The sequence below is a fragment of the Molossus molossus genome, unplaced genomic scaffold (genome assembly GCF_014108415.1).
Source record: "Molossus molossus isolate mMolMol1 unplaced genomic scaffold, mMolMol1.p scaffold_m16_p_5, whole genome shotgun sequence".
Taxonomy (NCBI): domain Eukaryota; kingdom Metazoa; phylum Chordata; class Mammalia; order Chiroptera; family Molossidae; genus Molossus; species Molossus molossus.
In genome coordinates this window covers 10,784,164-10,798,326 of record NW_023425388.1, presented here as the reverse complement: position 1 = coordinate 10,798,326, position 14,163 = coordinate 10,784,164, and the positions used below count along the sequence as shown (strand labels likewise).

General features: G+C 41.2%; 2 protein-coding genes across 6 annotated transcripts in view; one reads left to right on the top strand and one right to left on the bottom strand.

The window, feature by feature from the left end:
* The window catches only part of LOC118616815 (phosphatidylinositol glycan anchor biosynthesis class P), a 28,254-nt gene extending 24,534 nt beyond the window's left edge, over positions 1–3,720 (bottom strand). For both annotated transcript variants that reach the window (XM_036242251.1, XM_036242250.1), the window contains exons 1-2: positions 3,639–3,720; positions 2,981–3,085 (exon numbers count right to left, since the gene is read on the bottom strand). In XM_036242251.1, the coding sequence (XP_036098144.1) occupies positions 2,981–3,062 (82 nt within the window). In that variant the 5' untranslated portion in view covers positions 3,063–3,085; positions 3,639–3,720. The remainder of the gene's footprint in view (positions 1–2,980; positions 3,086–3,638) is intronic.
* A 143-nt stretch (positions 3,721–3,863) lies between these two features.
* TTC3 (tetratricopeptide repeat domain 3) overlaps positions 3,864–14,163 on the top strand; it is a 122,142-nt gene continuing 111,842 nt past the window's right edge. The window contains exon 1 of one of the 4 annotated variants that reach the window (XM_036242245.1): positions 3,864–4,042. The gene's annotated coding sequence lies outside the window, so the exon portion shown is untranslated. The remainder of the gene's footprint in view (positions 4,043–14,163) is intronic. The other 3 variants (XM_036242249.1, XM_036242247.1, XM_036242248.1) reach the window with 3 other exon arrangements.

The window sequence follows — 14,163 nt, the reverse complement described above, 5'->3', positions numbered from 1 at the left end:
GGGAGGCAGCCAGGGACTTTTTTTTTATCTTCACCCAAGGACATTTTTCCATTTTTTTGTTCAGATAAGAGTGGGAGGGAGAGAGAGGAAGATAGAGAGAGAGAAACATCGACGTGAGAGTGACACATCGACTGGCTGCCTCCCGTACGACTCCAACCAGAGCCAGGGACAAACTGCAACCGAGGTACGTGTTGGAATCGAACCAACGACTCATTGGTCTGTGGGCCGTTGCTCTACCACTGAGCCAAACCAGCCAGGGCTATTTTTATTGATTTTTTAGAGAGAGAGGAAGGGAGAGGGAGAGAAAGATAGAAACATCAATGTGAGAAACATTGATCAGCTGTCTCCTGCACACCCCATACTGGGGATCGAGCCCACAACCCAGGCATGTGCCCTGACCGGGAATCAAATTGGTGACTTCTTGGTGTGTGAGAGGACGCTCAATCCACTGTGCCACACCAGCTGGGTGTCTTCCTTCATGTCTTAGCTCAAATCTCACCTTCTTGAGAGGTTTTTCCCAGCTAACTTGCTATTCCACCTGTGTCCCACACACAACACTCTCATTACTTTCTATCATTTTCCCTTATTTCCTTCAAAGCTCTTATCATATTCTGTCATTACTGTTATGGATGGAATGTTTGTATTCCTCTCAAATTCATATGATGCAGCTCCAATGTGCTGGTATCTGAAGGGAGGGAAGGAAGCTTAGATGCCATCATGAGGATGGGGCTCCCATAATGGGAGTGGTGTGCTTCTAAGAAAGAAACCAGAGCCTGCCTATGCTCTCTCTCCACTATGTGGAAACAGAGAGAAGGTGGCTGTCTGCAGGCCGGCAAGAGGGACTTCGCCACGAACAAAACCATGCTGGCATCCTGATCTTGTACTTCCCAGCTTCCAGAACTGTGAGGAAAAAATGTCTATTGCTTGAGCCACCCAGTCTATGGTATTTTGTTATAGCAGCTAAGACAATTCCTTTATTTTTAAGTCAGGAAGTTTAGGAACTATTTCAATGTAGAGAATTATATAACATTCTTGTATCCCCCATCTAGTTTTATCATAAATGGTGGGTACTGACCTCTGACCTCCTCCATCTACCATCTGCTTCATTTTCTCAGGCTTCAACCTTACTGACCTCCACCTGTTCCCTGAACCCACAGGCCTGCTTCTTCCCACGGGCCTCTATACTGGCTATTCTCGCCCGGGAGGCTCTTTCCCCAGATTGCCACATGGCTAACTCACACTTTTCATGTCAGTGCTTAAACCTCACCTCACAGTGAGACACTTCTAGACTGCTGTATTGAAATTTCTTTTAAATTGATTTTTTAGAGAGAGAGAAACATTGATGTGAAAGAAACATCTGGGGACCAAGCCCACAACCCCAGGCATGTGCCCCGATTGGGAAATGAACTGGGACCTCAGTCCATAGGATATCGTTCAATCCACTGAGCCACACCGTCCAGCCAGACTGCTGGATTTGAAACAGCAAGCTCCTCCCACTTATTCTCTTTCTTCCTTAATTTCTCCTCATGGTACATTATCATCTACCACTGAGCCAAACCGGCTGTCAAAAAAAAAATGGTGAATTACCCTGACCGGTTTTGCTCAGTGGTTAGAGTGTGAGCCCATGGACCAACGAGTCTCAGGTTTGATTCCAGTCAAGGGCATGTACCTTGGTTGAGGTTTGTCCCCAGCCCTGTCGGGTCATGCGGGAGGCAACCAGTCGATGTGTCCCTCTCATGTCGATGTTTCTCTCTCTTCCTCCCACTCTACCTGATGATAAATAAAAAAATATCCTCGGGTAAGGATAAAAAAAAAATTGTTGAATTAATTTTCGTTGTGAGTATTATTGGATTTAAGTCTTAAAGTCATTGCTTTTATTATTTATTTGTATAGTTTCTCATCCTCAAAACAGCCATAAAAGGCAGCAAAGTGAAGTCAACCCAGTGCCTGGGTTCAAATTCTAGCTCTATCATTTACTGACTGCATGACCTTGGCACGCTATTTAAACTCCATGTATCTCAGTATTCTCATCAGTAAAATGAGGACAATAATAACATCTACTTCACAGGACTGTCTTGTGAATGATGAACACTGAATAAACATTATCACCAGTTTTTTACACATGAAGAACCTGAAGGCTCAAAGAGGTTAAATAAATGGTTCCTGGTCACACAGCTAATCAGTGGAAGAGTTAAGCTCTAAACTCAAGTTATAACTTCACTCTACAGACTCCCCTACCTAACAGTGTGGCTGGCTATACTGATACAGTTAAGGTTCACACATCCCTCTTCCTAGTTTCCACAAAATTCCAAAAAGTTGGATCGTGGATACCCAATTTCCTCCTCCTTGTCCCCTCATAATTCTCAAATCCTTCTGGGAAGAAATGTGGGGCCTGCTGTGTGACTCTGGCTATTAAGAGTCTCTGTGAGCATCAGTTTCTTTATCTGTACAATGGAATCTTATAGGGACTGAGTGAGATTCAGAATGTAAAGTGCACCTGACTTCTCTAGCCTAATTCTCTTCACTCCCCAGCTCTCACAAGCAGCACAGGAGCCACTTCCAAAGCCTCATTAAAGGCCTTCCCACGTCTTCCTTACTGTTGAGAAGAAAGACGAATGATTTCCCAGTTTGATTTCATGTCTCTCCACTGGGCTCACATGGCACTTATCACACTGAGTGTTAATTGTAGATTTACTTGTCTGCCTTGTCCATAAGATCATGACCACAGAGACCAGGTTTTATTCACTTTGCAATCCTGTCTGGTGTTATATAAATATTTGTTGGGATAAAATCTTTTAGTTTAGTACCTGGCATATAGAACACTCTGAACAAACACGAGTTCCCTTCAGGTTTTCTTAAAAAGAAACATAGGTAGAATGAATCACAGTTTCTCTATGCACTTTCTAACAACGAATGCAATAATTTCCTTGTCCTTGGACACCAGGAAAAAGCCGTGGCCATCCATCAGCAAAATACTTACTGAAGCCAAATTGGGAGCTTAAGAAAAGAACAAAGCCATAAATCGCTCTTTCTGGCAATGGCGACGGTGAATTTTCCACCATGTTCCCCGTGGCTTTGAGACAATCTGTGGGAAGGAAACACAATCACCGTTAGTGATGTACTCCCCTCATTGGTCTGTTATAACCTCATCGCTTAGCTACGGGCACAGCCTCCGCAGCGTTTTTTTTCAGCCTAAATCACTGCGAACTGCCATCCTGCGCACACACCAACACACGCCCGCTTGCACGCGCGCACACCAGCACCCACGTCTAACCTGCACGCGCACACCAGCCGCCAATCGCGTGTACACGCGCGCACACACGCCGGAGCGCGCATACCCTGCAGCAGAGGGGAGGGGATGGCCGGGGACGAGAGGGAAGGGAAGACACACACGACTCTACATTCCTGCAGGCTTCGCCTCCCCGCGGGACAAGACAAGCAGAGCAGGGCGGCGAACAAGGCCCGGGACTGGGCCGCGGCGCTCAAGACCGAGCACCTGCCTCTCCGAGGGGAGGGGAGGGCTTCTGTTGCTCATTCGAGGTCAAGGTAACCCTCGACCTTGACTCCTTCAAGCACCCACTTGCTCCCCCCCCAACAGCTTAGCTAGTTCAGTGCGGAGTCCCCGCGCAAGCGCCGACCTGGGAGCCGCAGCGGGGCGAGAGGGGGAAAACCAAGCGAGAAGCCAAGCGGTGACTGCACCCTCCACCCAGGCGCAGGCGCACCGCGACCCTCATCCGGACGGAGCTCGGGAGTGCGGGGTCCCGCGGGATCGCTCGCTCGCCGCCGCGGAGGAGGAGGCGGGGCGGCGCGACCGCGCATGTGCGCTGCGGTCACGTGACTCGCCCCCGCCCGCGCTGGCTGACGTGGAGGGTCCCAGGCTGCGGCGTCGGCGTCGGCGGCCCGCGTCCGAGGCTCGCGGGCGGCGGGCCCGGGGTGAGTGCACACCTGGCGCGTGGCAGGGCTCCTGGATGTGTCACCTTTTCGCGCTGCAGCCGAGATGCCCGGGGAGAGGGGCCCTCCACACCCCCTCCGTGGGTGTGTGGTGAGTGTGGGTGTGTGCGCGTCTCTCGCTGTGGTGCCTGCGGTGTGCCTGCGTGGATGGGGTGCCCGCGCGCTGGGGGTGTGGCCGCCTTTGTCAGCCTCAGTGGATATGTCCCTTTTGTCTGGTGTCCCCCTTCTGCAAGTGTAGGCCCCTCCGAGGGTCTGTGCGAGGTGGGAGTAGCCCCTTTGTGTGCGCATTCCCTTTGCCACCCGCGCACCTTCGTCTTGAGGGTGACACCGCTACTAGGCGAGTGGTCCTTCGGCCCGAGCACGCAGGCACGCGCCCGTGTGTGGCCTCCCGGCCCCTTCGTGTCCGCGCAGGTTCGTTCTTCCCAGTGACGGCGAGGGCGCCCCCGGCCGGTGTGGGTCGCTCCTCTTTGTGTCGCTGCCCCTTTCGCGGGGGGCGGCGGTGCGCGTCCCCGCACCTTCTGCAGTCGTGACCCCCGCCTGCAGCACCTCCCGCCCTTGTGTGCGTTCTCGCGTGTCCCCGTCCGCGTGCCGCTCCTGGGTGATGTCGAGTGCGTGATCAGCGTGCGGGTGTTCGTGAACGTTCGTGCACGCCCCGTCTTCTGTGTTTTGTGTTGCGACACCTGTTTTCCAGTTCGGACCGGCCCCTCCCGTCCCCAAGGAGGGGGTCTGGTGAGGAGAAATTAACCGTGCGCGCTCCCCCTCCCTGACGCCTCTGCAGCGTGTCCTCCTCCAGCCCCCACGCACCCCCATTCCCTGTAGCTAATGGGGAAGCGGGAGCAGCAGCGGGTCCAGCCAGCTTCTGAGTAGTGTTTACGACGTATGGTGTGGCCTGTCGAGCCAGCCTTTTCATAAAGGGGACCAGGGACCAAAAATCGAGCCGAGGCGTAGGTGAATTTGGGCTGGGACCAATGCGTGCCTTTTCTAGAGGCGCCCTAAGCCCCCAAAGCCCTTCCATTGCAGACTTTTTTTCAAAATTTACAAAATCAGTACATTCTAGCCGACCCTGGGGTTCCTGATAATACTTAACGGTTCATACAGTGTTTTATGGCGTTCACATAAATCACCTCTCTTTGATTCTACTTAACATCCTGGCGAGGGAAACAAGGTAGACGTTTTACAGATTTTACTTCTCTGGAAGCAGTTTCCTCATAGGCACAGCTCTAGCTAGGACATTTTTTTATTACCAGAAATTTGCATTTTATTCTGAGAGAAAATGGGATATATTGTAAGGATGCACAGGGAAAGAAACTTCAAACCCTTTAGGGACCCAACTACTAACTACTCTCTTGCGCAAGGGTTCGTGCTCTGCTCTCAAGGGCTGTGTTTTGGTGTGTTTCTCTGTTCATTTCCTCAATTGTCTTACTCTTGCCTAATTTTCCTTTTTAATTTCTGGCATATTTCATATATGCATACAAACGGGGAATCTAACCAATTTATGACTTAGATTTACAGATGTAATAATTTTGTCAAATTTACTTCAGATTCTTTTTTTTTTTTTTTTAAGAAATAAAACTGTGGGTGTTGGAGGTGGTCTCAGCTCTTCTCTCTCCTTCCCTAGAGGTAGCCACCGTGTTTAGGTTTGTGTATATCATTTTCTTGCATATTTTATACTTGAATCACAGTGAATCCATAAACAATAATATAGTGTTGTGTTTTTAAACTTTAATGGTATGAGAAAAAAGTGTCTTTTTGCAACTTGCTTTTTTTCAGTCAGCATTACATTTTGATATTTATAAACAAATAAATTGGAAAATTGTGTTATCTTTGGTTTGTTCATTTTAATTGCTAGTATGGAATACCATTGTATGAATATACCATTATTAATTTATCCGTTTCTCTATTGATGAACTTTGAGGTTGTTTCTGGTTTTTTACTATAAAAACAAATCTGCAATAAACATCTTTGTATTTGTTTGCTTGTGCACACATTTGGAAATTTCTCTAGGAAATACACCTAGTAGTAGATTTGCTGTTTAGTAGGATATGTACATCTTCAACTTAACCAAATATCACAGAAGCTCTCAAAATGGTTGTACTAATTGTAACTCTCACTGGTATTGAGTGAGGACACTCATTCTCACATCCTTGCTAACAGTTTATGTTATCAGATTTTTACATTTTTGCCCTCCCTTTACTGACCTGCTTCCTTATAACTTTAGTTTGCAGCTAAATTTGGCCTCTCTAGCCAGGTGGCAGCCTATGGGTTTACCTCTCACAGCTAACTGGGTTAGTCTTTATCTCACTTGGTCCTCGCAAGATTAATGCCAATAAACATTTATTTTGTACCTAATGTATGTGAGTTCTTATGGTTGATGTAAAGGTAGTAATATCCATGGTATATGTACCTTTCTAGTGGCAGGTGAGGTGATTTAATTAAATGCTTTTTTAATATGATGAATTGTTTTTAAAAATCTTTTTTTCTCTATTTAATGTTATATCTGATACATTCAAAATATATGTAACCTATTTAAGTTGTAAAGCAAAATAATAAAACGAACACCTATCAATCCACCACTCATTCCAAAAAACAAAATGACCAGTATTGAATGTGCTCACTTCCAGAGTGACTACTCTTCTGAATTGTGTGTGTCATTCATTGTTTTTTAAAAATAATTTTATCAGATATGTATACATCTCTCAACAGTGTATGGTTTCTGTTGTTTTGAGTTTAAAAAAAGGAATACTGGATACAGTTTTCTTGGACTTGATTATTTCACTCAGTGTTATGTTTCTAAGGGTCGCTAATACAGAGTATAGATTTGTCATTAATTTTCTTTGCTGTGTAATATTCCATGGATGAATGTAACACAGTGTATACATTCTTCTGTTGATGGGCATTTTGGTTCTGGGTTGCTATTAGTGAAGATTCGTACATGTTTTCTGGTACACAGTTATAAGAGTTTCTCTAATTTCCCCACTGGGCATATGACCCCCAGGGGAATGATGAAGATTTTTCTAGGGAGCAATTGGGCATAAATGATGTTAATTAATCTATTCAGTTTATAGATCAAGTTTCATGAGTACTCTCCTGAAATTAGTGATGTCTGAGGCCCATTATAAAGGCCTCCCTCCTTCTGGTTCTGGTTTCCCCCCTTCTCTTTCACAATAGTACTTCTACTTTATTTTTTTTTATCCTCACTCGAGGACATTTTTCCACTTTTTGTTCAGATAGAGTGGGAGGGAGAGAGAGAAACATCGACGTGAAAGGGACACATCAAGTGGCTGCCACCCACATGACCAATCAGGGCTGGGGACAAACTGCAACCGAGGTATGCACCCTTTGTGGGAACCGAACCCGGGTCTCTCGGGACCTCAGGCCAATGCTCTAACCGCTGAGCCAAACTGGCCAGGGCAGTACTTCTACTTTAGATAAGGAAGGCATACCACTCATCCACATGGAATCTTTGTAGGGCATTGCCCCAAGTGGGAAAACTCTCCACAGAAAACAAAGGGATAATTTCAAACAATGTTTAGTGTTAGGGAAAGCTTCTTTCAGTCCAGGTACTTCCCATCTCAGGAGCTGCATTCCAAAAAACTGTAACATTTAGTGTTTAATTGTCAGTGTATATGGTTATTTTTATCAACTGCTATAATAATTACAACATTGTTTAAACCAATGAATGTCACTTTTATTTTAAAATGTCACTGGGAGCCCTGGCTGGTGTGTCTCAGCAGTTAGACCGTTGGCCTGAGCACTGAATGGTCTCTGGTTCAATTCTTGGTCAAGGGCACATACCAGGGTTGCAGGTTCAATCCTCAGTCCTGGTCAGGGCATGTTTGGGAGGCAGCCAGTTGATGTTTCTCTCCCTCTCTCTCTCCATCCTTCCCACCATGTCTAAAAAATAAGTAAAATGTCACTGTGATACTCCAGAAATTCATCCTTTGCAGTTATTTAAATTTAGGCTAAATTTTTTTAACGTCATCTTAAACTGTGAAGAGTATATAATTTAAAAAAGCATTTTGATGGTTTGTGAGTAAAAGTGGGTCGGCATACCACTGTGGTAGGCTATGTGCTAGAAGTGGAATTGCTGGGTTATGGGTTATGAATGTTTGACTTTACAAAATGATACCAAATTGTTTTCTGAAGTGATGGTACTAACTTATACTTTGGTCAGTAGTTATATACTTTGATTAGTAGTGTGTAAGAGTTCTAGTTGATCTATATCCTCTCCAACACTTGGCTATGGTCAGACTTCTTAATATTTGCCAACAAATGGGTATGAAGTGATGTATTATTGTGATTTTAATTTGCATTTCTTTGATAATGAATTTGAGTGTCTTTTTGTGTTTATGAACCTTCTGTTTTCCTTTTGTGAAATCTTTTACCCATTTTCTATTTGGTTGACTTGTAAAACTAGTAAGCTGTAACACTGATCCTTTATTGATTATATGCACTGTAAATATCTTCTGTGGCCTGTCTTTTCACTCTCTATGGTGTATTCTGGTGAACAGTACTTAATTTTAATGTAATCTAATTGGAAACTTTTTCTACCCCTGGGATTGTAGACACATTCTCCTGTGTTTCTTTTGAGAAATTTCAAAGTGTTGCCTTTCACATTTAAGTACATAATCCATCTGGTATTGGTTTTTATGTATGATGTGAGGCAGTGATACATATTCATATTTTCCCCCCAAGTGGCTACAATTACCCTCATGCCATCTATTGAAATGACCCTCTGTTTACCAGTGATCTACTGAAACACCTCTTTTTCATGTTTATTCTCTATATGCATGGGTTTGTTTCTGGCTCACCTTTCTGTGCCACTTGTTTACTTGTTTATCTCTGTTGATACCACTGTCATAATTATTACCACTTTACCAGAAATCTTGATGTCTGGGGGGAACTGGAGTCTCAGCTCTTCTTGGATCTTTGTACTTGTTTTAAAACTCAGCTTGTCATGTGACATGAAAAACTTTCAGAATGTATTGGAATTGATTGAGTCAGTTTGGGGAAGAATTCAGATCTAAGATTTTGAACCTTCCTGTCTGGGAACGTGGTATGTATTTCTATTTGTTTAGGTTATTAATGTGTTTCAATAGAATTTTATAATTTTCTCCATAGACATTTAACGCTTTTAAAATGTTGATTCTGATGTTCCTAGTAGTTTTGTTGCTATTATAAATGGTGTTTTTTTTAAAGATTCTGTTTTCTGACTGCTTATTGTTAGTTAATAGAAATTTAATGGATTTTTAAATATTGATCTTTAGACATCCATTTGATAAACTCATTTCTAGCATATTTTATATAATTCTTTTGGGGGTCTATGTGGATAATTATATTACTTGCAAATAGTGGCACTTTGGTTCTTTCAATTTTTCCTTTTTTTTTTCTTGTTTTAATATGTTAGCACATTTTTAGATATATGTGTTCAATGGAAGTGGTTATGGTTGTTCATTAGAAGTGATTTTAGTGGACATACATGTCTTGTTCCTGATTTTAAAGGGAATGCTTCCCCATTAAAAATAATGTTACGAGTTTTTGTAGATATTCTGTTAAGGAAGTCTGTCTTTGCAATTTTTGTCACATGCTTTTCTGCATCTTTTGAGAATATCTTGAGTTTTTTCTGTTAAATGTAATGAATTCCATACTTGATCTTAGCTAAAAGGCTGAGAAGCTATTATAATGGATTACAATGAACATATTTTAAAATTCTACATTCTTTTCTGAGATAAACCCAAACTGATGCTGGTGAATTGTCTTTTTGTGAACTACTGGATTGACGTTGCTAATATTTTACTTAGGATTTTTGTATTTGTTTATGAATGAAATCATCTCTCATTTTTCTTTATTGACTATTGTCTGATTGTGGTATTAAGGTTACACATGCCTTATACCAGTTAGAGAGGAGGTCCTCTTTTTCTGTTTCCTGGGCCAGTTTGAATGGGAGTGATTTGTTTCTTGAAAGTTTGGTGGAATTTACCTGTAAGAGCTAATGTTTTCTTTGTGGAAGGATTGTAAATTGTTAATTTAGTAGAAGTTAGCAGTTGAATAGTGATAGAACTTCAGATTTTGTTTCTTTTAGTCAATTTGGTAAGTTTTAGAAATTTGTCCTTGCAACAAAAATTTCAAGTTTATTGGCATCAAGTTCATGTTATTGTCTTAATTCTCTTTTAAATCTGTTTTATGTGTGGTTGTGTTCCCTTTTCTCACTTTGATTATTATTTGTGTGTGACTTCTCTTTTTTTTATTAAGTCTTACCAAAAGGTTGTCTATTTTGTTAGTCTTGGCATAGTACTAATTTTTGACCTAAGTAGTCATTTCTATTATATTTTTGTGTGTTTTTTTTAGCTCATTGATAATCTTTTTTTATTTTTCTTCCTTTGGGTTTATTTTTATATTATTTTTTCTAACTTAATTTCCATGCTTATTAATTTTCAGCCATTCTCTTTTCCAAGTATAAGTATGTAAAACTATAAACTTCTTCAAAGTTCACTTTTGCTTTATCTAACATGGTTTAATTTCTAGTGTTTTCATTAACTTTCAAATCTAAGTATTTTTAAAATTTCTATTTTGATTTTTTTTTTATTCTCACCTAAAGCCATTTTTTCATTTTTGTTCAGATAGAGTGGGAAGGAGAGAGAGGAAGAGAAACATCGACATGAAAGGGACACATCTAGGGGCTGCCTCCTGCACAACTCCAACTGGGGCTGGGGACAAACTGCAATCAAGGTACATGCCCTTAGTGGGAACCGAACCTGGGTCTCTCTGGACCGCCGGCCGACGCTCTAACCGCTGAGGAAAACCGGCCAGGGCTTGATTTCTTTTTTTTGACTTACATGTTTTAAAATTTTTTAAAATGTTTTTTAAATTTTTCTTTTTTTTTCCCCAATATTTTTTCTTTAATGATTTGAGAGAGAGAGGAAGGGAGAGGGAGAGAGAGAAAGATAGAAACATCAATGAGAGAGAAGATTGACTGGACACCTCCTGCATGCTCCCCACTGGGTATTGGGCCCACAACCCAGACATGTGCCCTGACCGGAAATCGAACTGGTGATCTCTTGGTGCATGGGCCGATACTCAAACACTGAGCCACACTTGCTGGGCAATATCTTTTTTTTACTCATTTTTTAATTGTCATTATAGAACGTAATGTGTATTTTGTCTTAAAAAAACACACATTTGTTTGCCCTTGCTTTATGGTCTTGTGCATAGTGAGTATAACTGTTTTATGTGTACTTGTGAAGAGTATGTATTCTCTAATTGTTATGTATTCATTAGGTCAAGGTTGTAAATTGTGTTGTTCAGACTATCATTACTAGTTTGTTTGATCTATGATTGAGAGAGATGTGTTGGAGTGTCCCACTATTATCTTCTAACAGATTTCTATAGTTCTAACATTTTTTTCTTTTTATGAATTTTGAGGCTATTTGCTTAGATACATATAAGCTTATTCTTTTCCTAGTCGATTTAACTTTTTCTGTTCTGTTGTGATCCTTTCCATGCCTAATTTTACTTTTTGTTTTTGGAGTCTGTCTTGTTTATCTCACCTTCTTTTTGTTGAGAATTTACCTGGAATATCCATTTCCTTCATCTTACTGTCACTTCAAAAAAAATCTTTATATTTTAGGTGTCTCTTATAAAGAACATGTTACTGGGTTTTTCTTTTAATCCTCACCCAAGGATATTTTTTCATTTTTGTTCAGATAGAATGGGAGGGAGAGAAAGAGAAACATCGACGTGAGAAGGATACATCGACTGGTTGCCTTCCATATGACCCTAATCAGGGCCGGGCGTGAACCACAACAGAGGTGCGTGCCCTTGACCGGAATCGAACCCAAGACTCATTGGTCCGCGGGCCAGTGCTCTACCGCTGAGCCAAACTGGCCAGGGCTTTATTTTAAAGAAGTTAGTTCAAGTCTCTTGGTGGTCAACTCAGTTTATTTTACTCTTGTTCCTGAGAGATAATTTGGAGGGGTATATAGTTCTAGGTAGATAGTTTATTTTCTGTCTGTATAGTGAAGATATTCTATATGCAAAGTTTGCTGCCAGTTTTATTTATGTTTTCTTGAAGAAAAAAATATATATTTTTTTGTGTGGCTACATTGGATTTTCTGTCTTTGGTGTTGTGACTTTTCACTTCTGACTCTACGTGGAAATTACTTTTTAGTCATCCTCTTTTGGCTACCAATGTTTCCTGAATCTGCATTTTGTCTTTTATGAGGTATAGAAGATTCTGAGCCCTATGTTCTTTAAATATTGTCTCTCTTTGATTTTACTTATTCTCTCCTTCTGAAAATTTAACTAGATATTTATGTATTAGTTTATAGATTATTTTTCTAAAATATGTTTTTATTGATTTTTTTTTTTTAGAGAGAGGAAGGGAGAGAGAGCTAGAAACATCCATGTGAGAGAGAAACATCAATGGACTGCCTTCTGCTTGCCCCCTGCTGGGCATCAAGCTGGCAACCTGGGCATGTGCCCTGACCGGGAATGGAACTGGGAACTCTCACTACATGGGACGATGCTCAATCCACTGAGCCAAACTAGCCAGGCAGATTACTTACTTTTTATCTTTTATATTTTTATTTCTTTGTCTATCAGCATTTACAATACTGGGTAATTTCATTAGGCACATTTTCTAGTTCATTATTTTTTTTCAACTATGCCTAATCTCTTTAACACATCTAATTTTTTCTTTTATTTTTAACAATTATATTTTAAATTTCTTAAGGTTTCAATTAGTTCTTTTCTAAGATATACCCAGTCACTTTTTATAGTCTAATGTTGCTTGTTTAGTTTTTTTTCTAATCTCTGGGTATTCTATAGACTGTATCTGGCAGTCCCATTGTCTGATGAACATAGGGGTCTAAATTTATTGCTTGTTTTTTCTGTTGTGCCTCCCTCATGGTGGATTGTCACCTGTGCTTGGTGATCTTTGTGAACTCCTGTCTGATTTTTCTCTGGGAATCTTGAGTATGATTGGGAGATGCCTTCCTTTCTTCTGATAGGATTTGGATCAGCTTTGACTGAGGTCAGGGACTTTTATCAGCTTTGGCTGGAGTGAAGGAGTTTTTGTGGGACCACTGTTTATTTCCCTCACTTTTTTTCCTGATCCAGCTACTACTCTTGGCATTACTATGTATAGCTCTTGACTACTAGGTTTAGTTCTAGCAAAAGGTTTGTTGCTTTTGCAGGGAAAAAGGTGGCTTTGAATGTTCCCTATTTCTGTGAACTCAGCAAAATTAAAAAAGTTTTAAATCTAGGACCCAGTTTTTTGTTTTTGTTTTTTTTGCAGTGATAGAGTCAAGAAGTTATTTACTTTAATATTAAATTTGTTAGTATATTTTAGTTTGTACTAGAAAAAAAAATTTTGTCCTACCAAATGTAAGATTTCTTGGTGATATCAAACTTTCTATTAAAACATGTTTATATATTAAAAGTTAAGTTATTTTAAAGAAAAATTATTAAATAACAGTACAGGTGGCAGGTGATTTGATAAAGTTTTCTACTTCAGGGAATGCGAATAAAAAATTTGGGAAACACTGACCTAGGGAATCAAGATGGGTAAGGCATAGCCCAGCCAGTGTGGTTCAGTGGTTGAGCATCGACCCATGGACCAAATAGGTACCGGTTTGATTCCTGATCAGGGCACATGCCCAAGGTGTAGGCTCCATCCCCAGCAGGGGGCATGCAGGAGGCAGTCAATCCATGTTGATGTTTCTCTCTCATTGATGTTTCTATCTCTCTGTCTCTCCCTGTCCATTTCTCTCTAAAATCAATAAAAACATATTATGTATATATGTGTATATACATACATACATGTATATATATGTATAAAAGATGGGTAAGGCACAATGTACCTCTGGACCCATAGTGAGATGAACCTGTGATAACCAAACCATGTGAAAACTGCTGTCAAAAGATATGGACAGGGTGTCTGGGCTTCCAGAGAAGAGGTGCAGAAATAAACTTGTAGAAAAAAGATCAGGAAATGCTTTTTGGAATCTAGTATTAAGGACTCGTAGGCATTCTATGCATGCATGATAAGGTTAGTTTAGGAATGCAAGCAGTTGTTAAGAATGATTGACTTGTAAGTTGAGTATCATGGAGTGACTGGAGACAAAAGCAGGAACAGGATCACAGAAGAAGGCCTTCTGTACTACAGTAGAGAGTGTAGACTTTATTCTGAAGATGAAGAGAAGCTGTTGAATG